Source organism: Sparus aurata, chromosome 8 (genome assembly GCF_900880675.1).
Source record: "Sparus aurata chromosome 8, fSpaAur1.1, whole genome shotgun sequence".
Classification (NCBI taxonomy): domain Eukaryota; kingdom Metazoa; phylum Chordata; class Actinopteri; order Spariformes; family Sparidae; genus Sparus; species Sparus aurata.
In genome coordinates, this window is record NC_044194.1 from 614,662 (window position 1) to 639,661 (window position 25,000).

Below are 25,000 nucleotides of genomic sequence, written 5' to 3' on the forward strand. Positions count from 1 at the left end.
CCAGAAAAATCAAGGTTGAATTACAGCACAAAGCTTTTCAGACAGAGAGCTTTATTAATCCTCAGGTCATCACAGCAGCAGGTACATTCAAGCACTAATACAATCCACATGTAAGGGCAGATATAGAAACAATAGAGTACTATATACAAGAAAATGATAAATGATAGATAATATTATAGCAGGTGTTCAGACAATGATGTGAATATGTTTGATATATCAGGGTGTCTGTGTTGCCGGATCAGCTGGATGTTTCTCAGCCAATAGTTACTCAAAAAAATCCCAAATATCATCTTTAATGAACGATACAAACAAGTACATAAAGTGTTGTGTTTCATAACAATGTATGAATGGAATGATAATAAAACAACAACTGAAGTGTTAGCGTCTGCTGCTAACGTTAGCTTGGACGCTCCAGCACCTCTCAGTTAACGGCGGTCAGCTTCAGGTTCAGCAGGACTGTTTGAAACCTTCTCTCCTGATATTGACCTCTCTGCAGACGTGTTAGTTGGGTTCTGAACCTTTAACTTGACCCCCTGACCATCACAGTTCAGTCATCATTAATGACGTACGTGAACGTGAGCATGTAGCAGGAGTCACGTTCATGTTTCTAAGACATTCCTCTGTGTTCCAGCAGTGATTGTGATGCTGTGAGCGTCTGTTACTGTACAAATACACATTCACAGAAACACTAGAGTCCGCGTGGTGACAGTAAGTGAAGCCGGTGGTGAGCAGTGATGATGGTTGTCCCAGTGACTAAGTGTGTTTACATTACTGATAAATACAATATTGATCATATTAAACACATCCAACCACGAGCTGCCCACACTGCCTGGATGAGTCTTCAGGAGACGTAAAGGTTTTCACTCCGCTGTTTCTCACTGTGGTTCCATCACAGTCGCGGTCGCTGCTCTCGTGAGCGTGCACAGATTATCTGCTGCTCATAGTGACGCGAACATGGAGGAGCTGATGGTGTTGGTGTGTGAGCACCGGCAGCAGCCTCGCATCAGCACGACCGCAGGAAGAATGTCTGTGGGACGTTTACAGCAAACTACGACATGTTAACGAGCATCAAATGATGATTATAATACAATATAAAGAATAAATGGTGGAGGTCTGAACAGCAGCAGAGGAAACAAAGGAACGTTTTGATTGGTTTGATTTCTGTGGTGTCCTTTGTCGTGTGTGTGTGTGTGTGTGTGTGTGTGTGTGTGTGAAATGAATGAATTGGTGTTGATGGACTGGTGAACTGGTGCAGGTAATTAACTCACTGAATGTGCAGATGTTTTCTGAGGACCCACAATGCTGCAACACACACACACACACACACACACACACACACACACACACACACACACACATCTGCCTCAGCTCGTAGAGGCTCAATCCTTTCCACCTGACAGCGGCGGCGAGCGGAGCCTTTTAGTGGCAGCTGGTTGAGCGTGGCCGCCACTCGATGGGCTGGAAAGCCCTGTGTGCTTTAATTAATTGAGGGGAGATTACACGGTCCTCCAACCATGTAGTTTGTCATCAGAAGCCATTACAGATTGATATTAGACGCTTCTCCACGGTGTCAACAGTAATTTGGAGGACAGCTAAAGTTGAGAGGGTGTGAAAGTTTTGTGCAGGGCAATTACAGCCCATGTGTGTCCGGACTGATTGGTGTTACCGGCGGGCGTATTTATAGCTTCTGAAACACAGGCAGGACACACACACACACACACACACACACACACACACACACACACACACACACACACACACACACACACACACACACACACAGGCTGAGTGAAGTCATTCAAAATGTGTCTGAATAGTGTTATCACATGTGCAGAGGTGAGTCTCCACTCCACAATAATCTGTTGTGTTACTGTGCCGACATTAAAGAGTAAAGCTGCTGTCAATCACAGTTTGACCAGCAGGAGGAGACGCAGACGACGAGTGTGAAGATAATTTAATTCCAAGTGGAGACGTCCAGCAGAATAGATTATTATATCTGATACCAGAGGAAAAACTGACACAACAAAGATTAAACATGGATTATTTCAAGTGGAAAAAAGTCACTTTTCTGAAGTGTTTTTCACACTTACAGCTTTACATCTTAAATTCTGTGTATTTTAGTAATTGCTGATATTTTCAGGTGGAAGGATCTGTGTGACTGTAGGTGTTTGACCGCTGCAGGTGTGAGCAGACGTGGTACAGTTTCACCTGAACACTGTGCTGCTGCAGCGTGTTCACACTGGGACTCAGTTCAGTCCTTTGTTCTCCAGAAATTCATGTGAAGAAGATTTGATCAGATTTACAAAAGGATTCAGATTTTGAAAAGATATTTTCAAAACTAAAATTAGACAGAAATGCTTTCGAGCCTGAAGTGTTATCACTGAATAAACCAGCAGAAGTGTTCGCAGTAAAGAGCAGCGGGACTTAAACATGATTACAGAAGTCTCCCGTGTGTCGCCGGCGTCACGAGATCATGATATGGATCTAAATAATTAGTGACAGCTGAATAAACCCCGAGGAGCGGTCGCTGCAGGCAGTTTGAGAAGCCGCTCTGAATAAATGAGAGATGTTTATCTGAATGTGATACGACACGCCTTCTTCTTCTTCTTCTTCTTCTTCTTCTTCTTCTTCTTCTTCTTCTTCATGTGCAGCTGAGACAGATCCACAGAGACAAAAGGACGGAGGACAACAAAGACTACAGGCTTGTATTCTCCCCTGCAGCGATTACTGCATCTGTGTACAAATATACGCATGCACAAATGGAATGGCACTCAGTAGAGCGCATACCTCCACCAAGGCCCAACTGGCCTCTTTAACTCAGTCAAGCTGAATCCAAAATCAAATAAAACATGTTTAAATCTGGATTTTTCTTTGGATCCACTTGGAGTTGTTTTCACTCAGACACCTCATGTTTCATCTCGGTCCACATGGATCATTTTGGTCCCGTTGTTTCTGTTTTATTTTGTAGGTTTTATCCCCGTGTCTGTTTGACACTTCCTGTCTGTGTGTCTTTTACCTGTTAAATGGTCCCATTAGTTTCATCTGTCCGTGATCTGTCTTCTCTCCTGAGTCAATGTCAGTCTGTGTTTTATGTCTCTTTGTTGAATCGTTTGTGTTTTTGTGTTCTTCGTATCATACCGGTTTGTACTTTGAGGTTCTGCTCTTGGTTCTGTTGTCTGACCTTGTTTTTCTGGACTTCAGTTTGATTACATTAGAACTTGCTTTCTGTTTTTTAACCTGCTGGCGTTTTTGTCTGTGATTGGGTTGTCAACTTTGAACAAACTTGACAATCTCACAACAAAGAAAGTGAGGAGAAGTTCCTGGATCCGTCTCTTCATCTGGATCAGCACCAAAAGTTAATGAGGTCTATTCTGGGACGAGACCCATCCTCCATCTGAGTGTGATGGAGGTATGTTCAGTAGTGTTTGAGCTGCCTGCCTGCCTCCTCAGTGCAGACGGAGTACTTCAGAGTGCTGGTACTTCAGTGGAGGATCTAAGAGGTGCAGTGGATCTACTGTAGGTGAGTTTTATTAAGAGAAGAGATAATCATGTGTGTTTATCTGTCTCACTCTGTCCTCACAGACGACTGGTGTCCTGTCGCCGTCGAGCTGAAGTGACATCTCATCGCGAGTCTTTAAAGCTGCTGTGACAGGTTGGACGTGGAGAAGACGACGGAGACGTCGGGCGGAGGCGTGTTGACAGCAGCAGCAGAGTAAATAAATACGGCCTGTCTCTGCTCGCTGCTCGCTGCAGAATGAAACCGTGCACTTTCACAACCTTTTCCACAGAGAAGACAATTCAGCAGGGAGCATTTTAAAGATTTCAAAGTTTAATCGCCTCCATTTTGAAGTTTTTTCTGCTTAATTGACACCCTCGTCTTCTTTCAAACACCACTCCCTGATCCCCAGAGGCCCAGATTAAACATTGTTTCAGCTGCCGCGCGTCTTTGAGCAGTTTGACTGCACACTTAAAAGAAGATTATAGTTTAGAAGTGAAAAAGCAAAAACGTAACCCAGTGACTTCGTCTCCAAACTTGAAAAGCAGAATAGTTTTCCCGATAACTTATGGAAATGACAAAATGTCTGCCGTCTTTTTGGGAGGAATTAAAACGTGCTCTGTTTGCGTGATCTCGCACGATTCATCTCCCGTGATCCAAAGATTTCTCTCCTCCAGACGATGACTGCCACAACCTATTTATGTCAGCAGCTCCGTCTGAGACGCTTTTAGACGTCTGAAGTATTAAAATCTCACTTAACTTCCAGTGCGGGGCCAGACGGTCGCCTCTGCCTCCTGAAGACACTCTGAAGTGCTGATGAACTGACGGAGCTGAGCTCAGATCAGCAGCTGCAGCCTGGAGATGAGCTCTAACGGACAGCAGCAGACGGAGGAGAGCGACGTGACTGACGACAGTAAAACGATACGAGCTTTCATTTGAGCCGTGGTTTACCTTTATGAGCACAAACGAGATGGAAATGGGCCGAACCACAGTCAGTGACAGCAGAACAAAGCTGTCCCACCTGCTGGACCTGACGGAGGACATGTTTCACTCTCCTGTCCGTCCTGTGTGGTCCACAGGTTTGATCTCAACACTTTCTGCGGTTCTGATCTTTCAGGCTCGTTGAAACAAAGAGGAACCACATCAGGAGGCCGGACCGACCCGCCTGCTTCAGGCCCGTCACACACTTGATGAGCTGGCAGGAGGTCCTCAGAGTGAGTCCATTAGTCAAATCTCTGCTGATTAAATGTTGTTACAGAGGTCATCTGAGTCCCGGCGTCATAATTAAAGAAAAACAGCGTGCGTCTCTCCGTGCCGACAAACGGTGTCATGTGTCAGTGTGGACCAGCTGGTCCAGTGACCGGCGCTGAGCCTGGTAGGATTTACTGATCCACAGTCAGTCCTGCAGAGTTCTGACACAACACACACGTCCATGTGCAGATTGAGGTTGTTAAACGTGTTGACAGGCTCCTCAGTAATCTGATTATTCAGAGCTGTCAGCGTTCAGCCGGACTCAGATCAGGAAGTCGTCGGTGGTCGCTGCTGTGCACATGCAGCTGTTGGACCGCGGCCGGGATGTCTGGTAAGAACTGGTTACTGGACTCAGAGGTGTCTGAGGTGACATCAGTGCTGTACGTTACACAACGTTAATGAAACAAACGGGGAATGAACCTCAACCTACACATGGAAACGCCAACCAGCCCGACCGCCCGGACTCTTCTCACTCTTTATACCGCCGCACTCAGGGGAAACTACACGACCGACTCTGAAGCACCGGCTGCTGACTGGCTGCTGACCGGCTGCTGACCGGCTGCTGACCGGCTGCTGACTGGCTGCTGACTGGCTGCTGACCGGCTGCTGACCGGCTGCTGACCGGCTGCTGACCGGCTGCTGACCGGCTGCTGACCGGCTGCTGACTGGCTGCTGACTGGCTGCTGACTGGCTGGCTGCTGACCGGTTGCTGACTGGTTGGCTGCTGACCGGCTGCTGACTGGCTGCTGACTGGCTGCTGACCGGCTGCTGACTGGCTGCTGACTGGCTGGCTGCTGACTGGCTGCTGACTGGCTGGCTGCTGACCGGTTGCTGACTGGCTGGCTGCTGACCGGTTGCTGACTGGTTGGCTGCTGACTGGCTGCTGATTGGCTGCTGACCGGCTGCTGACTGGCTGCTGACTGGCTGCTGACTGGCTGGCTGCTGACTGGCTGCTGACTGGCTGGCTGCTGACCGGTTGCTGACTGGCTGGCTGCTGACCGGTTGCTGACTGGTTGGCTGCTGACTGGCTGCTGATTGGCTGCTGACCGGCTGCTGACTGGCTGCTGACTGGCTGCTGACTGGCTGGCTGCTGACTGGCTGCTGACTGGCTGGCTGCTGACCGGTTGCTGACTGGCTGGCTGCTGACCGGTTGCTGACTGGTTGGCTGCTGACTGGCTGCTGATTGGCTGCTGACCGGCTGCTGACTGGCTGCTGACCGGCTGCTGACCGGCTGCTGACTGGCTGCTGACTGGCTGCTGACTGGCTGGCTGCTGACTGGCTGCTGACTGGCTGGCTGCTGACCGGTTGCTGACTGGTTGGCTGCTGACTGGCTGCTGATTGGCTGCTGACTGGCTGCTGATTGGCTGCTGACCGGCTGCTGACTGGCTGCTGATTGGCTGCTGACTGGCTGCTGGCCGGCTGCTGACTGGCTGCTGACCTGGATGTGAGACTCTGGCGCTGACGAGTGGAGGCGGAGTCTGAGCGTGGTCACGCAGGATGCTTCAGCGTGACTGAGTGGATCCAGACGTTCGGCCCGAGCGGCTCCCTGAGGATGATTATCATGAAGTGACCGTCGTCCTCAGCAGCCGTCTCATTACGGTTCATCAAACCAACGCGGCCTACAGCCAGTTCTCCCCCGTCGAACGCCTCCAGCCGCCGTGTTCCCGCTCCCGTTAATGATGCTCGGAGGCTTCGGCCTCGCAGGTGAAACGTGCTGCTACAATCACACCGGCGTGGAAATAACAGCCCACCAAATGGCGCTGTCAGCCCTCGGGTTTAATTGCTTTGGCACCAGTGCCAACTATAATCACCTGTCAGTGCAAACAACGGCTGCATCTGTTTACACGTCTGTCAGGAGGGGAGGAGGCGGGGGAGGAGGCGGGGGAGGAGGCGGGGGAGGAGGCGGGGGAGGAGGAGGGCGCGACCCCGGACACAGAAGGTCACATGTCCTCCTGCTCTGCAAGTCACTGGCTCTGTGGGGGAGGAGAGGGAGGAGAGGGAGGGAGGGGGGGAGGGGGGGGGGGGGAGGGAGGAGAGGGGGGGAGAGGGAGGAGAGGGGAGGGGAGGGGGAGAGGGGGGAGGAGAGGGGAGGGGAGGAGAGGAGAGGGAGGAGAGGAGGAGAGGGAGGAGAGGGGAGGGGAGGAGAGGGAGGGGGGAGGAGAGGGAGGAGAGGAGGAGAAGGGGGGAGAGGGGGGAGGAGAGGGGAGAGCGAGGACGGGGGGAGAGGGAGGAGACGGGGGAGGGGGGAGACGGAGGAGAGAGGGAGGACGGGGAGAGAGGGGGAGAGAGGGAGGAGGGAGGAGAGGGAGGAGAGGGAGGGAGGGAGGGAGGAGATAGGGAGGAGAGGGAGGAGAGGGAGGGGAGAGAGGAGAGGAGGGAGGAGAGGGGGGAGAGGGAGGAGAGGGAGGAGAGAGGGAGGGGAGGGAGGAGAGGGAGGGGAGAGAGGAGAGGAGGGAGGAGAGGGGGGGAGAGGGAGGAGAGGGAGGGGAGAGAGGAGAGGAGGGAGGAGAGGGGGGAGAGGGAGGAGAGGGAGGGGAGAGAGGAGAGGAGGGAGGAGAGGGAGGAGAGGGAGGGGGGAGAGGGGGGAGAGGGAGGAGAGGGGGGAGAGGGGGGAGAGGGAGGACGGGGGGGGAGAGGGAGGACGGGGGGGAGAGGGAGGAGAGAGGGAGGAGAGGGAGGACTTCCTGGATTCATTAACCTTCATGAACACAAAAACAACACTGATCACTTCATTATGAATCAATATGAGGACTTTATTTTATTGTGTTCATTATTTTTAACTTGGAGAACAGAAAAACAAAAACAAAAGATAAATGTACACATTCAGCATTTCATCTGTGCTTATTTACCTTTGTGTTAATGAGTTGATCTGTTTACATATTTATTTATTATCAAATAAAATGCAAACAGTAAAAAAAACATAAATAAATAAACTTCAAAATGATTTATGGTCAATAAAAAATGTGAAAAAACCAAAAAACAGAAATCAATGAAAACAGAAATATCACTTTATTGGTGGAAAATTAATTAATTGATTAATTATTCACTGAGCCATGTGTTTCTTTATGTTTGTCCTCCACGTGCACGCACACACACACACACACACGCTGGAAGATATTTTTCTGAACGTTAAGCGACTCAGTGGAGGATCATCATCATCATCATCATCATCATCATCATCATCATCATCTTCTTCTTCTTCTTCTTCTTCTTCTTCTTCTTCTTCTTCTTCTTCTTCTTCTTCTTCTTCAACCCGACCAGAGAAACCAGCCTGTCTCCTTCTTATATTGTGTGTAACACACCCCAGAACACACACACCCTCCCTTCTCCACCTCAGCCCCCTCCACCCTCCTGCTCTGACCCCCTGCTCGTCCACCAGAAGTGGCCTCTGACAGGAGCAGCTGGTCCCCCTCCACCTCCACCTCCTCCACCTCCTCCACCTCCACCTCCACCCAGTTCACCAGATTGATGAAATTTTCATAACTGCCGATCCCCAAGTCGTAGTTCACCTTCAACATAATTAATGAGCAGCTCCAGAGATCCTCGAGCGGACAGAGTCTCACTGTGGAGCTGGATCAGGGTACACCACACTGAGTCACACAGGACTGATGGTCCAGAACTGAAGGATGTGCAGCCGACAGGACAAGAAATAAATAATGTTTCAATACATTCATTTAATACAATGAATAAATTCAGCAATAAATAAATAGTGGCATCATCACAGAATGAATAGATACATTAAAATAATAGAATTAAAACAGAAATACAGATTTTATAAATGAATTTGTTTTTATTATCTGTGGTACGTTTAATGTCATATTTACATATTAACTGAGTTATCTATTTTTATTTTGGAGGTTCCTGTCCTCCTCACTGTACCTGCTCTGCCTCTCTCCACCAATCAGAGGACAGAGCAGTGGCCTGCATGAAGCCTGACAGGTGACAGCAGTTAACTGTCAGCTGATTCAGTGTTCACACTGTAGGACTGGTGAAGAGCTGCTGTCACATAATCAATAACTGATCAATAACCACAACACACCTGGATAACACTCCGTCCTCCAATCAGAGCCAGCCATGCGCCATGTTTAGTTTGAGAGTGAGGTCGCCATACATCATAAGACTCCCTGTGGGGGTCCATCTACACACACACACACACACTCTCTCTCACACACACACACACACATACACACACACACACACACATACACACACACACACACACACACACACACTCACAGTCACACACACACTCACACACACACACACACACCACACTCACACACACACACACACACTCACACACACACACACACACACACTCACACACACACACACACAGTCTCTCACACACACACACACACACACACACACACACACTCACACACACACACACACACACTCACAGTCACACACACACTCACACACACACACACACACTCACACACACACACACACAGTCACACACTCACAGTCTCACACACACACACACACACTCACAGTCTCACACACACACACACACACTCACAGTCTCACACACACACACAGTCACACACTCACAGTCTCACACACACACACACACAGTCACACACACACACACACTCACAGTCTCACACACACACACACACACTCACAGTCTCACACACACACACACTCACACACACACACACACTCACAGTCTCACACACACACACACACACTCACAGTCTCACACACACACACACACACTCACAGTCTCACACACACACAGTCACACACTCACAGTCTCACACACACACACACACACTCACAGTCTCACACACACACACACACACACACACAGTCACACACACAGTCACACACTCACAGTCTCACACACACACACACACACACACAGTCACACACACACACACACACAGTCACACACACACACACACACACACACTCACAGTCTCACACACACACACACACACACACACACACACCGTCACACACACACGCTCTCAGGGATGATGTTAACACACTCCTGCATGAGACGAGCAGCTGCTCCGTCACTCAGACTCTCTCCGGCTGAGCGCTGAGCGCCGGTCTCCTCCCAGCGAGGCGCCTGCAGCCTGGAGGTTCAGGTTTATCACACAGCAGAAACATCCGGCTCTCTGCTGCAGCCTCGTGTGAAGAGTCAGGAGAAGGAAAAGCAGTCTGCTGACATCAGGGCAGATCCTGACGGCTCACTGCTAATTGATAGTTTAAAATGTTCATCAGCGCCTTGGCCTGAATGCTGTCGGCCCGCCTGCTCCACACCGGATCGGTCCCAGGGCCCAGAGTGACGACACGCAGGAAAAACAGTCTGCAGAGCCAGAATGATGGCAGACTGTGGATGTGAGTGTGAACTGATCCGCAAATGTCCAGTCTGTAGTTTTCTGTCATGTTCAGAGGAGAAGACAGATTTCATCCTTTAAATTATAATAACATTAAAGAGTTTTAATGTTGGTGAACTGCAGCTTCACTCCTGCAGCTTCACTCCTGCAGCTTCACTCCTGCAGCCTCACGTTTTATTTTCTCTTCGCTTCTTGCAAAATGATTCATACAGATATAAAATAACACATTTAAATATGAATACATTCTTAAATAAAACTATATTAAAAAGAAATGATTACAAGGTAAATAAATACAGAAATAATTAAATAATAATAATTAAATTAAAAGAGGAATATCACATTTTATAATTTAATGCGTAAATGTATTTGTAGTATTGTTGTTTTGGTGACATATTAATTACTTATTTTTTATTTTGTCAGTTTCAGTCCAGGATTATGCAAAATAGAATCAATCAGTAAATGAGGACATGTGTAGAATACACTGAAATAGATTAAAAGCTGCAACATTAAAGTGATGAACACAAGAATGTTTCACTAATTATAATTTAATAAAACAATAGTTATGATTCTCAATGAGAACTTTTGCTCTTAAATATATTTAGATTCTAATGTGTTTATATTTGTAAGGACTTTTATTTGTGACAGAGTATTTAGATTCTACTCTATACTATTAGTACTTTTAATGAAGTACATGTTAGAGTGCTTTGACTTTATTAAAGAATTTACTACAAACTGCGTCTCCATCGTCACATTCTCAGAGGGTGAACAGCCGAGTGCCACAGTCATGATGAAGAGGATGAAGTGATGAAGAGAATGAGGTGATGAAGAGGATGAAGTGATGAAGAGGATGAGGTGATGAAGAGGATGAAGTGATGAAGAGAATGAGGTGATGAAGAGGATGAAGTGATGAAGAGGATGAAGTGATGAAGAGGATGAGGTGATGAAGAGGATGAGGTGATGAAGAGGATGAGGTGATGAAGAGGATGAAGTGATGAAGAGGATGAGGTGATGAAGAGGATGAGGTGATGAAGAGAATGAGGTGATGAAGAGGATGACGAACACGTTGAGCTCCTCTCGTGTTCACCAGCTGCCACCTAGTGTCACATCTGGGACTGGTTCCATTGACGGTGCTGCTCAGCTCTCTGTGGTTCAGGGTCCAGTTCTGGGTGTAGTGTGAGCTGTTCCTGGTTTTTAGTCTCCTCTCACTGATATCACGGGTCTGGACAAAATAATCAGAACACTTCTCACAGCACTGCATAATTCAGCAGCACGTTATCGAACTCTGCTAAGACGATGCTACAGTTGAATCAGCACAAACGGAACATTCTGACATTCAATCTCAGCAGCTCCAGTGAAGACTTTATGTTAATAAAGGTGTAAATCTGTTCTGAGATCAGGTTGTGATGTGTTCTCTCCTGCAGACTGAGATCACACCAGACGAGCTGATGGAGACTTATGATGTTTCTCTGGTTGTTTCTCTGTTTTAAATCAAGTCTCAGCTGCTTCAGTTGTTTAGCAGAATGCTGCAACTCTGTTTTACTGTGAAGCTCCAGAACTGTTCTGTGGACCACGACACTTCACCTGGATTTATATCATCAGGAGGAGGAGAGGAGGACTTTATATCATCAGGAGGAGGAGAGGAGGACTTTATATCATCAGGAGGAGGAGAGGAGGACTTTATATCATCAGGAGGAGGAGAGGAGGACTTTATATCATCAGGAGGAGGAGAGGAGGACTTTATATCATCAGGAGGAGAGGAGGACTTTATATCATCAGGAGGAGGAGAGGAGGACTTTATATCATCAGGAGGAGGAGAGGAGGACTTTATATCATCAGGAGGAGGACTGAAGTCTGCACTGACTCTGGATCAGACTCTATACAGATTATAGTATCAAGTATTTGCATAAAAATTATTTTTGTCTGAACTGTGGTATTTGTATTTTTGGGTGAAGTGTTCCTTTTATATTTACTGTAAGAGTATAAAGTGCTGTTTATCCATGTGTACAGTACAGAGAGCGTCCAGGATCTGTGGTGTGTTGACAGGATGTTTACAGAACAGAGAGTAGTCACTTATAATCATCTGGATGTGAGCAGATGTTCGACTGTGTGACTGACGTGGGATCAAACTGTTCTTGTGTCTTTTCTTATGAAATACTGAATCCGTCAGTGCTCAGATGAGTCAGTGTCATCAGGTTGAACTGGACTACCTGAACTTGTACATATTGTTCAGTCATAAAGTTTAACCCCTGGACACCAGACTCCACCGAGGTCTCAGTGTTTGTGACCTGCAGACTCTGATTGGTTCCAAACCAGTTGCGATGTCATGAATGCTGCAGGTAGGTCGAGGTGTTAAACTGAGTCTGAAGCTCAAACATCACAGTGAAAAACACATTTTAGAGTGCAGGATCCTCGTTGTTCTTCCTCTGCTGTTGAAGGTGGGTGTCTGTGATGTATTCAGATGACATGACAGGTCTGAGCTGAACTCTTTTCTTTGAATGGAAGCCCACACGGGATGTTTGAGGGGAAATCTGCCTATATTTCAATATGGGGATGAGATGGAGGTAAAAAGGGCCTCCATGCTCGTCTGATCATGCACTTGACAGTTGCAGCACGGCGGTGGGCACGGCCTGTTGAACACAAGGTCGGCAGGCATCATAGGTTTCAACGACAGGCTGACTCTCTGACAATCGGCTGCTGACAGACGCACATCTCGCTCTGTTGCCGGCCGGCCGGCAGCTACTGCTCGCCGCCCCAGTCTGAAGAGACGAGAGGGGGAGGTGGGGTCAAAGGTCATGGCTGGAAGAAGCGGCAGTGATGGGAGACTGTCATGGTCCAGTGAGCCTGACATGTAGAGTGAACCTGTTCTGTCCAGCCTGCACACTCATCTCAGGCTACTAAATTAGATCCATTGCCAATTCATGAAAGGCAGACATCTGACAGCACGCCTGTCAAACTGCCCGTGATGTATGTATACCAGAGATACCAGTGAGCCATGGCACCGTCACGCCGCTCATAAATACGCCTACATGTAAAGTCAGACTAAGTCCTCAAATTGGCCCAGTGTCCCCCCAGAAAGATTGTCATGGGTGAAGATGATGGAGGGCAGCTGAGATGAAGCTGATGGATGCACACAGGAGAGCAGAGGGAGAAGAAGTGCAGCAGTAACAACACAGAGCTCAGGAACAGTGACGAGCGGACGAGCAGCTGCTGTATCTTCTGTCTGATGAGTTTTAAATAATCTAACATCTGCGGAGTGAAAACAAAACATGTTCCGAGGTAATAAAAGCAGCAACTGTGGCGAAAAGCATTCTGTTCAGAGAAAACTACATTTCCCACAATCCTCCTCACACCGCGCATGCGTATCTGCTTCATAACGACATGACGAGTTGCTATGTTTTCAGTAGCAACCGTTAGTCCGGACTGAAAGAAGTCGCTGTAAAAGGTAAGAGCTGTTTAAAAAGTGATCGTGGCTGCGTGTTTCTGTCGAGTTAGAAGAAACATGAAGTCTGTGCTGTCAAATGTCATCTTCAATCCGAGGAGGGAGCGTTAGCACGGCCAGCTAACGCTAGCTAACTTTAGCTAACGGTAACTCAGATGTGATTAACAGTTACTCCTGAACAAACAGTAAATCTCACGAGCTTTTACAACACACACAGTTTTTAAACTGTGGCTGACACATGTTCACATGTACAGACGTGAGAAGTGTTTTAATTATCCGGTGTAGCCTTAAAACCCGCGTAGAAGCTGTCACACCAGACTAGGTTCAAATGTTGTCATCTTTTCTCGCTTCCTGCCAAGTTAACGTGATATATTCCTCCAGACACACGGCTGCCGACACCGAACAGCCAGAACCTGTCGCACTTCTGTTCGGCACATATTTAAAACAGCAAGAACAACGTATTTTAGAGAAACTAGGATTTTAGAGTCATGTCTCCTTGATGTGCTCCGGTTGTTAAAACTCACTGGTCGCAGTAGCAGCAGGGAGACTTTAGCAGTAACATTTTGGATAAGATTAAGATGAGATGCACTTAGTATATGAAATGTATGCCGAAAACTCCGGGAGGCACAACCTGTCAGTCAGAGGTCTAAAGTCTTGTTCTGGCATCTATCTTGTTATTTCCACAGAGACATCAGGTAAAATGAGCCGATTTTCAAGTTAAGTTTGGCGGAACATTGTCTCCACACAACAGAACGGGTTACGCTGTTGCAGGGCTAATAACGTGTTCGTCTAATAAATGATCTTATCGTTTCAGATTGAAACATGTCCACTCTACTCGATGAGACAGCAGCTGATGTTCCAGTCAGAGACCTCACAGTGAATCTGTCCCGGCTTGCAGCAGGTCCACAAGGTGTGTCACCTGTCCTGACAACATGCACAACTACAGCCACCACATGTGCTCTGTGTGTGTCACTGTTCATTAGTGTGTGTGTGTGTGTGTGTGTGTGTGTGTGTGTGTGTGTGTGTGTAGAGACACACCTGTTCTATCCAATGTTCTGCTTCCACCAACAGGCTCTTTGGAGGAAGATTAGAGAGACCTGATTGATTTTTGTCTTCAGCTAAATGTTGAATTGTAGATTAGAACATGGAAAACAGATCTTTGCATTTCACTGTCAACTGTCAATCAATTGTTGTGTCAGCATTTGAAATTAGATGAATGAGTCACATCAAGTTATATAAGAAGAGGAATGCTGTAAATAAGAGGATGTACTGTACTGTATACGCTGCAGGCAGGCTGACAGGAACATTCCCATTTTGATAAAAGAATTTGATGCTGTAAATGTGGTTTAGTTTTGTCTGAACTCTCTGACGACCACCACACCTAGCGGTTACTTCACGTCCATTTGTTCTGTTCTGTTCTGTTCTGTTCTGTTCTGACACTGACGGTCACATGAACGATTTTTAGCTTCAGCATGTTTAAATCTTTGAGTTGCAATTTTTTGACGGTGATGATGTTTTGTTTTTTCTCTTCATGGTGGCAGATTTATCGGTGTATCAGAATGCTCGGGCGCGACAGGACATCTCGCGGGTGTCTAGGGAGGAGCTGGAGGACCGGTTCCTGCGCCTCCATGAGGAGACCCTGCACCTCAGACAGCATATTAACACACAGGATGACAAGATCAAGAAGTGAGACACACACACACACACACACACACACACGCACACTATATACAGCCCATTTTTGGATTGTCTCATTTTCATATGAGAATAATTGGTGAATGTGTTCTGATGAAGCTAAAGGCTTCCACTCAGATTTGATATAAGATCAGAGTTTCTGCTGCTCCAGACTTGAGAGCATAGGAGTGATGACGTTGTTTCTGGACCTTTGACCTCTTCACCCTCCATCCTTCAGGCTGGGCACTAAGCTGATGAGGCTGGTGAAGGACCGGGGACGTATGGAGCAGCTGGCAGCGGGAGGAGCAGGTCAGCCCGTCTGCAGGGTGAGGGACGTGGGGATGGAGGAGATTATAGAGGACCTCCAGGACAAAGTGCGGGGGCTGCAGACGGAGAATGAGGGGCTAAAAAAGCGCCTCCTGGTGGCCAAGCAGCAGCTCCTCAACTCGCAGAGCAGCAGGCCGTCACCATACGGCCACGTCCAATCACGGGTCAATTCTGGGTTGAAGAAGCTGCGAGACGACGCTTCTTCTCCTTCTCAAACTCGACCAAAAAGTACGTCACAGATCTTAATGTGTGGAGTTGATCTTGATCCTGAGCTCTATAGATGAATCATCACTGCAGTGCCACATCACATTAAAGATATAATGTGAAGGAATTCTGCATTAAAAGGTCAAAAAACAATCAGACCTTTTTTTTACATGATGTGTTCTTTCATTATCCCAAATGTTTCCAACCAACCACACGAATCCACAAGTTTACTCAAGCTAACGGTGCGTTTCACTGTCGCTTCATGCGGGAGAGAGAAGACCAAACTTTAAAACTTTACTTCGTCTCAGTCACATCAGAAAGATTTTCATCAGCAGTCGTCACTAATCAACTGTATGTTCCCAGTCTGACCTGCGTTCAGCACTTATTATAATTAATTGATTTAATATCTCAGATCTCTGCACATCTGCACAGTCACATCTGTTTTCACATTTAGTGTATACTGCATACATCACCTACACACAAGGACAGTTACTGTAAATAGTATGCTCATTTTTTTCTAATATGTTTTATTTTCCAATTGTTATTTTATCATTTGCTACTTATTTTCCTTCTGTACTGCTGTGTTACCTGTGAATTTCTCCCAGGCGGATCAATAACGGAACATGTAATCTTAACGATCATGACGTCACGCTGGTTTGGACAAACGTGTTGGTTTTGTGTCGTGCAGGTACGAGGAGTTTGGAGGGAGCGGGGAGACCTCCGACCGGACTCTTACCTCGGTTTGGACACAACCTGCTGGAGGAGGCGAGGGCCGAGATCCGCAACCTGTGAGTTCTGCAGCTTCATCACAACACATCAGAACAACAGGCCCACGTTTAGTTATTCAGGATGAACTCTGAACCTGATTAAATCCAAGTTAAATTCAATTAAATTCTGTTGCACCAAAACTATAAACCAGTGTTAGGGTTAGGCTGAACTGTTCACATGGTGTCTCATTGAAATGAACTCCACTGAATGAAGAAGTTAGTGGAATAAGATGAAGGATGGACTGAAAGCAAGTGAGTTTTGTGATGCTGCTGAACTTTGATCCAGTTACCAGTTCAGTCAGTTCTGGATCAGAACTGAACACTGGACCGACTGTCACACAGGGCACTGACACAGATGCAGCTGCTTCTGTCATATTTGAAGTGAGGGAAAGTATTTGAAGCTAACCGTTAGCTTCCTCTGCTAACCAGAGAGAATGTGGTTGAGCTGCAGCGGAGCCACATGGAGGAGATGGAGGGAGCCAACCAGCTGCTGCACGACGAGCTGAGGAAGAAGGAGGCAGAATATGAGGAGAAACTTCTGCAGGTCCGACAGCAGCAGACCTCCAAACTCAGGTGAAATGTTATGGTTTTGTTTTTTTTCTGATTTGAGGTAACTGACCCTTTTAAAGCTGCTGTGTGTCCTGTAACACTGTCACTACCTGCGACCTCCTGTTGCTCCATCAAGCAGGAATCTGCTTCCAGCACGAAGCAGAAACGTCGATTAATCATTTTAGGGAGAATTGTGCCGTTTGCTGAACATCATGTCATCGTTCAAACAAAACCTGAAGCAAGTTTAATTTTTTTTTGTACCAGCCAGACCCGTATGCAACAGTACGGGCCGATACTGAGAGGTAGACATATTCCACTTTTTATGATCCCTTAAATGCGGTTATCAAACTCAGAGTTATCTAACAGGAGGATATCTTACCAGTCAGCGATGACAGCGCAGTCAGAGAGCAGCTGGTGAACATGTGGAGCCATCAGCAGCTGGAGAGACAGATGTTTCCCTCAGGAGAGACGCAAACCAGCTGAAACAACATACAAACAATGACTTTCTCCAAAAATGTTATAAAAAAGTTTTATTTTATCTAACAATTATATTATTATATTATATTTAGCAATGATAGAAATCATTGTTCCTTCTTTTATTTTCAGTCACAGATGTTGAACAACTTCCTGTCAGAATTAAAAACACAAGTGAAGCAAACAACAGCACACAAATATCTGAAAACACATTGTGTTATAGATATATAAACACACACACACACACTCTCTCAGACCTGGTAATTAGCTTCAGTGGACTGTGCTGTGTCTCTTCTCTCTGTGTAACAATGCTTATGTGCTAACACTGAGCAGAGGTATTGATTGTGTGGCTCAGCAGACAGGATGGAGGTGGTTCTCATGTATCTGCTCTGTAAACAAACTGCTCAGTAACACTGATGATGTCTCTCAGGTCACATGTCAACAGCAACGTGACGATGATCAAACTGCAGAAGCAGCTGGCTGACAGGTCCAACGCTGTAACAGAGCTGGAAGGACGATTTCTACAGCTGCAGGAGGTGAGGAGCTTCAGCGGCCTCGTCCTCCACAACATCAACACAGCACAACTGATGGAGTACCAGTAATCACAAATCAATACGTGTATCTCTGTGAGGAGCAGCTTCCACCTGTTGTCTCTGAGACAAACAGTCTCTAACAAAACAAAAGAGCTGTCTGTCTTCTCACCATCATCCTGTTATAGATGAGACATACAGGTGTTGATTTCCCTTCTGATTCTGTTATTTAACAATGTGCTTCACAGTGAGTCACACCTGGTACCAACATCTGTCCTGAACATCTGCTGAATGAACAAGAAGGTCCAAATAATGCAGAATGAGTCAGAGACAGAGTTTCACAGAGTTTATAAAGTGTCTCCAACTCAACAACTCACTAAACTGACACATTTGTTAAGGGAGTCTGGGGACTTTCTCCACGGGGACAAAGAAGTAGCCTATATTGTTACTGTTTAGTGTCTTTGTAACATGTGACATGTTTAGATCAATAACATGTTTCTTCTTCTCAGAGTCAGAGGATGCTGAAGACGAGTCACGACGCAGCGATGCTGAAGGTGGACGAGCTGTCGGCTCAGCTGAAAGATGAGCGGATGAAGAGTCTGGACCTGGAGAAACAGCTGCAGTGCTCGACTGTGGCCAGGATGAAGATGGATCAGGTGAGCAACACTTCTTATACGTGTTGTTGAATCTCCATCCTGTCAAAGACTGGAGCGGGTCGGTCTGGAGGGCAGAAGAGGGCCGTGAAGAAACCCAGCTCTCCTCCTCTGGACCAGGAAGTGATGAATGAACTCCCTGTTCATGTCAGAGTTACTGCAAATCTTCTTACCTTTCAGACTTTTCAGCTGCAATGACTGAAAAGTCAATAAATCATTAAGTCGATCAGAAGAAACAAATCTGCACCGACTTTAATATTCAGTAAATCGTTTCAGACATCAGACATTTTTAAACAATTGCCAAAAACAGACTGTGCTGTTTCTGCTTCTCACATGTGAGCAGGAGCTGCCTTTTCTCATAAATTAAATAGATATCAGTAAAATGTATTTGTGTTTATAAAAGTTCTTTTTCACTAATTATACCAACACAGACTGCACCTGGAAGAGACTCACGCAAACACTCTGCCTGAACAGCTGTTCACAAATTAGGTCTAATTAACTGAAAACACTTTACTACAGAGAAGATTTCAGCCTAAAAACATTTGTCTTATAGTGACGTCAGGTTTCACTGCCATCTAATTAGGGATAGAAATAAAATATAATCAGAACACAAACATTTGACCTGTCGATGGATCAGAGCAGCGTCACATGACATCACATACTGTCAGTGAATCCACCACAGACAGACACTTCTTCTTCTACATTTCTAGAATGATGGTTGTTGTATAGTTCTTTGTGTGATTAGTTATGCATCAATTTGAAATAAGTATTTAAGAGTTTCTTAGAATGTTTTTTTAAATAAAGTTACTTGAAAGTCTTCTTCTTCTTCTTCTTCTTCTTCTTCTTTTTCTTCTTTTTCTTCTCCTTCTTCTTCTTCTTCTTCTTCTCCTTCTTCCTCTTCCTCTTCCTCTTCTCCTTCTCGTTCGCAGCTGCAGGAGCGAATCAGTGAACTAGAGCAGGAGAGAGACCTGCTGAAGGACAACAATGAGAAACTGGTGAACAGGTAAAGAGATCGACGTGTTTGTCAGACGACTCATCTTCTGTTTGCTCACGTCAGTCGTGGTGGGTCACTCCTACACGTCCCTCATTAACCAGATTTATGTGGTGTCTGTGTGTTCTCAGTGCCTTCGATGTGTCTCAGCAGCAGAAGTGGCAGATTAAGGAGCAGCAGCTGAAGTTACAGATTGTGCAGCTGGAGACGGCGCTGAAGGCCGACCTCGTCGACAAAAATGAAATCCTCGACAAAATCAAGGCCGAGAGAGGTCAGAACTGATCTGCATGATAGATCCACTTTACATTGCTGCTGTGCAGGTCCAGACAGTCCTGAGGAGTGAACAGTGATGACTCAGAGCTGCTGTTGCTCAGGAGGTAGAGCCAGTCATCTAGTAATAGGAAGGTCACTGGTTTGAATCCCGGCTCCTCCTCGCTGCACGTCAAAGTGTCTTTGAGCAAAATACTGAACCCCAAATGCTCCTGATGCAAACATACAAACTATATACAGACTGCATTAATAATGTGTAACTATCACTGAGTGTCTGTGATTATAGAGCTGCTGTCAGTGAATGAGTTGTTACATGACGAGTGCAGCATGAATCATCTTGATAATGATGGATGTATTGAAGCAGCGTGATGTTTGTCTGCAGATACGAGTGAGAAGCTGACAGAAGAAAATAAGAAACTTCAGATCCAGTTTCTGGAGCAGAAGCAGCAGCTGGAGGAGCTCACAGACCGTCTGAAGTTCTACAGCAGGGTGAGACTTCAAGTGTGTTTCATACTGAACACACACGTTTCCCCAAAACTGACTGTTTGAGAGCTTCTGCTCAACATGTGAGTGAAAGAATGTAAAGACTTCAAACACTTGTGCTGTTTTTACAGGAGAACGAGTACGACGTGGCTGAACTCACTGAGGCGCTGCTGCTCATCAAGGTGTGTGTGTGTGTGTGTGTGTGTGTGTGTGTGTGTGTGTGTGTGTGTGTGTGTGTGTGTGTGTGTGTGTGTGTGTGTGTGTGTGTGTGTGTGTGTGTGTGTGTGATTTGGGGTTTGATGTTAACATGTCATTGATTAATTAGCATCACATCTCCCTAATTTCTTGTCTTTAATAGTTAATTATAAAAACATTCAGCCAAGAAATCAGATTTTTTTAAAATTCAATGTTTAAGTGTGCCTGTGTGGAAATAAGGGGGGCAGAGTAATTTGGTCTTTATTAAGTCTAAACCTTCTGGTTTTATTCAGCCTTCGTGTTCATTCAGAGTTCTTGAGGAGCACTTGAATCCACCCTGACATCCCCGTCGACGCCAGTAGACTTCCCATACAAAGCACTGTGGATTTCAGAGTTTAGAAATGAAGTCCTGGTCTGTCAGAGTGTGTGTGACTCCCACACTGACAGCAGAGGACAGATACACTGTAGAGACAGAACAGGAGGAGAGTCTTTCACTTCATGGATGTTACAAACGTTCAGCTGTCAGCGTGGCGGAGAGTCTCTCAGGTTTACACAGAAATATATCCACATCAGGCTCCATGAACTCAGACATGAGTTACAACTACATTTACAGTCGATCTGGAAATGGTGTACTTCTGTGATTCAGCAGCTGATGGTAAATTCTCTGTGAGGTTGCTGAACTCAGCAGGAACATCATCAGTCTGTCTCTGTTGACCTGGTCAGTGTCCACCACACTCTGTGGACAGGATGGCTGTGAATGATCTCCAGCTTCACTGTGCAGCCAAATTAATGTCACTGACAACTTATTGATCAATAGAAAACTACACTTCACAGTGTGTTGTAGTCTTCAGAACACGATGTATGGGCTGGGTCTGGATGTGGACCGGTTTCTGGACTGAACCTGTCTCATTAACAGATTGTCTTCACTCCGCCTCCCTCCTGTCACTAACATTTACAATGTGTCCCCCCACAGACGAGAAAGTCCCAGAAGAACGGAGATCTGGGCTTCCTGAAGGAGGTGGAGGAGGGAGCGAGCAGCGTCCGAGAGCTGCGAGCCGCTCACGCTGAAACCATCCAGGAGCTGCAGAAGACCAGAAACCTCCTCAGCATGGAGAGCAAGATCTGCAGAGACTACAAGGTGGACACCAACTCATTTCATGTCTGCCTTTTATATCCTTCATCCTGTTTGTCGGATCCACTGTCACTTTGCCGGTTCTGGAAGTAGATTAGTGATCTGGTCCGGTCAGAAGCCCTCAGAGCTGATACACAGCACTTTAATCTCACAGTCAGTGTGAGTGGTCAGCATCCAGGGATCCAGAGGGGTAAAGGGGAGGTCCAGTAACATGTTCTGATGTTTAAATGATTCAAAACTACCAAAAGTAGACCCGGTCCAGTAGATCTCCTGAGCTGACAGCCACAATATGACTGCAACCATCAAAGTTAGATCCACAGAAACTGTTGAGCTCTGATAACATCACAGGACCAGTTTAAAATCTGTTTTATACCCAGAAACACGCGTCATCACACGCATCACGTGTCAGAACCACGAGGAACTGTCAGCAGGAACGTGTTCATACAAGTCATGACTGAATATTTACCAGAGTGTAGACAACTGAAACAAGTCACATCGCTCGTTCACACTGCGACCATCAGATCAGCACGGTTGATATTCAGTGTTTTTAATTACGAGTTTGCAGAGAAAATTAATTCATTTAAAAATGTGCTGCTTCACTGCAGCCTGTCAATACAGAGTAATCTGTATCTGCAAAGTAACTAGTAACTAAATGTAAATAAATTGGTGGAGAGAAATCAAGTGGCAGGAAGTGGAAACCTCAAACTTAAAGGACGATGGTGGAGTCCGTTTACCCAGAAACCTGCGTCTCCAAACCAGACCTCACTGCTGAGGACGAGGCAGAGAGCGTGGAGAACCTTCTGGAACTTCACGTGGAGTCTGTTGCTGATTATTCTAAACAAATGTTATAATTTTCTGAATGTTCAGTGAAGACAACAAATGTGAACAGCAGGTCCTGAGCGAGGACTCGTGTCCATCAGCATGTGTTCACTGGAGACATTCATGTGCTCTGATGAAGTGTAAGTGTTGTCCATCTCTTCTGGCTTTGATGAGGCGGAGCTGGAAGCTGTGTTGAAGAAGATGGACGGTGACAGAGCGGAACACGACCAGAAGCTGGAGCGACAGGCTCAACTGTTGGACACGAGGGCGGCCAAGATCAGGAAGCTCGAAGGTATTTATTCATCATCACTCCTCCTCCCTGAGACCGGTTCAGATCGAGATAGCTTAGCATAAAGATGGAAACAAAGGAAACAGCTAGCCTAGCTTAGCATAAAGATGGAAACAAGGGAAACAGCTAGCCTAGCTTAGCATAAAGATGGAAACAAGGGAAACAGCTAGCCTAGCTTAGCATAAAGATGGAAACAAGGGAAACAGCTAGCCTAGCTTAGCATAAAGATGGAAACAAAGGAAACAGCTAGCCTAGCTTAGCATAAAGATGGAAACAAGAGAAACAGCTAGCCTAGCTTAGCATAAAGATGGAAACAAGAGAAACAGCTAGCCTAGCTTAGCATAAAGATGGAAACAAGGGAAACAGCTAGCCTAGCTTAAAGATGGAAACAAGGGAAACAGCTAGCCTAGCTTAGCATAAAGATGGAAACAAGGGAAACAGCTAGCCTAGCTTAGCATAAAGATGGAAACCAGGGAAACAGCTACCCTGCATGGTAATTGGTAAAAAGCTGACTTAACATAAAAAAATGACCCACAATTAATGAGTTAAAAGTTTTTCAACTCAGAAAATCTTAAACAGATAAAAATTCTGAGACAGTTTACTTGATTTTTTTAAGTTAAGTTCACCTGTTGAGATTTTACAGCGATGCTCATGGCTCTAAAGCACATTGAATAGAAAAAGCACAATGTTTTTCAAAAAGGATCTAGTTAAAAAATCAGAAGAGTTAACTAATCATGGCTGCTCCCAGGATGCATTTCAGCAAGAACCATCCAATCACAGAGCTTCTCTTCTGATTTTAAAATCAGCGGCTTGATTAACTTTTGGATTGATTTGTGGAGACTTGTGACAACGAAGAGTTTGAACCTCTGACTGTCTTCTTCTCCGTGACATCCTCAGCTGAGGCTCATGGGTATTGTAGTTTTTTAAAGTCTGGAACAGCACATTTAAAGCAGCGGCTCCTCACACAGCTCCACAGTGAGGGAACCTCCTCTCCTCTGTGCGTCTGTCTCCGAGTCTCTTTGATTATCTATGAACTGACGAGCTTGTTTTCCTGTCGTTGCTCCTCAGCTCAGCTCCGAGACGTCGCCTACGGCACCAAAACCTACGTCTTCAAACCAGACCTCACTGCTGAGGACGAGGCAGAGCAGCTGGACGAAACTCTTCACCTCGAGCGTGGAGAGAACCTTCTGGAACTTCAGATAGTTGGCGCCACACTGTCTCCGTCTGCCCTGGAGGTTCTGGGTGACGGAGAGCCCTCCACCTTCTGTACTTACTCCTTGTATTTGTTTGAGCTGCACTCCACCCCGGTGGTGACGGGCCAGAAACCCAAGTATGGGTTCACATCGAAGTACGTGGTGAGCATGGACGACCGCTTCCTGGACTATCTGCACAGAGGCTGTGTCACCGTGGAGCTGCACCAGGCCCTGGGTTTGGACTGGAGGATTCTGGCCAGCGGTCAGCTTCGGCTGCAGCAGCTGCTGGAACAGGATGGAAAAGTTTACGGGACCGCACCGCTGGTCGGTGAGTGACATCACATCAACACCGTCACGCCAACAACAACCAGCAGCGTGTTCAGAGCTTTACAGAAGGAAGAGTAGTTCTCTGTAAAACTCTGTAACAAGTTAAAAAAAAAACTTTCTTGATTTTATATATTATAGACGAAAAGAAAAAACCTGTTTGGTCTGCATGTAAAATATGTTAGAGTCAGTCAGAGACACTCAAAGTTACAAACTGCACTTAGATTTCAGCGGCCGGTGGTTTGAGTCTGACGTCTGTCCACTTTAACTGTCTAATCAACGACACGTGTCCGTTTCAGCTTCAGGGATTCAGACTCATCATATAAAACTGACACATTTCAGTAAATACAGATGAAAGAAAGGAGAACATTAAAAACAGAATCGTGAAAATGTTAAATAAGGTTGAAGTTTTGTCAGGTTCATTCTCTACATGGAGTCTGATCCAGAGTCATTGTAGACTGACAACCAAACAAACATCAGGTGTCTCCATCAGCTCGTCTGCTGTGATCTCAGTCTGCAGGAGAGAACACATCACTAACTGATCTCAGAGCAGATTTAACCCTCGATGTGCAGACAGAGTGCACGC

General features: G+C 46.2%; 1 protein-coding gene across 1 annotated transcript in view; it reads left to right on the forward strand.

Annotated features, from left to right (window-relative positions):
- Window positions 1-13,443: 13,443 nt before the first annotated feature.
- Window positions 13,444-25,000, forward strand: part of LOC115586969 (NADPH oxidase 5) — a 31,538-nt gene continuing 19,981 nt past the window's right edge. The window contains exons 1-15 of the mRNA XM_030426468.1: window positions 13,444-13,543; window positions 14,355-14,450; window positions 15,082-15,226; window positions 15,453-15,769; window positions 16,434-16,533; window positions 16,942-17,085; window positions 17,966-18,071; window positions 18,575-18,721; window positions 19,648-19,721; window positions 19,841-19,980; window positions 20,362-20,468; window positions 20,594-20,644; window positions 21,631-21,795; window positions 22,783-22,900; window positions 23,966-24,418. Of these exons, the coding sequence (XP_030282328.1) occupies window positions 14,363-14,450; window positions 15,082-15,226; window positions 15,453-15,769; window positions 16,434-16,533; window positions 16,942-17,085; window positions 17,966-18,071; window positions 18,575-18,721; window positions 19,648-19,721; window positions 19,841-19,980; window positions 20,362-20,468; window positions 20,594-20,644; window positions 21,631-21,795; window positions 22,783-22,900; window positions 23,966-24,418 (2,155 nt within the window). The 5' untranslated portion in view covers window positions 13,444-13,543; window positions 14,355-14,362. The remainder of the gene's footprint in view (window positions 13,544-14,354; window positions 14,451-15,081; window positions 15,227-15,452; window positions 15,770-16,433; window positions 16,534-16,941; window positions 17,086-17,965; window positions 18,072-18,574; window positions 18,722-19,647; window positions 19,722-19,840; window positions 19,981-20,361; window positions 20,469-20,593; window positions 20,645-21,630; window positions 21,796-22,782; window positions 22,901-23,965; window positions 24,419-25,000) is intronic.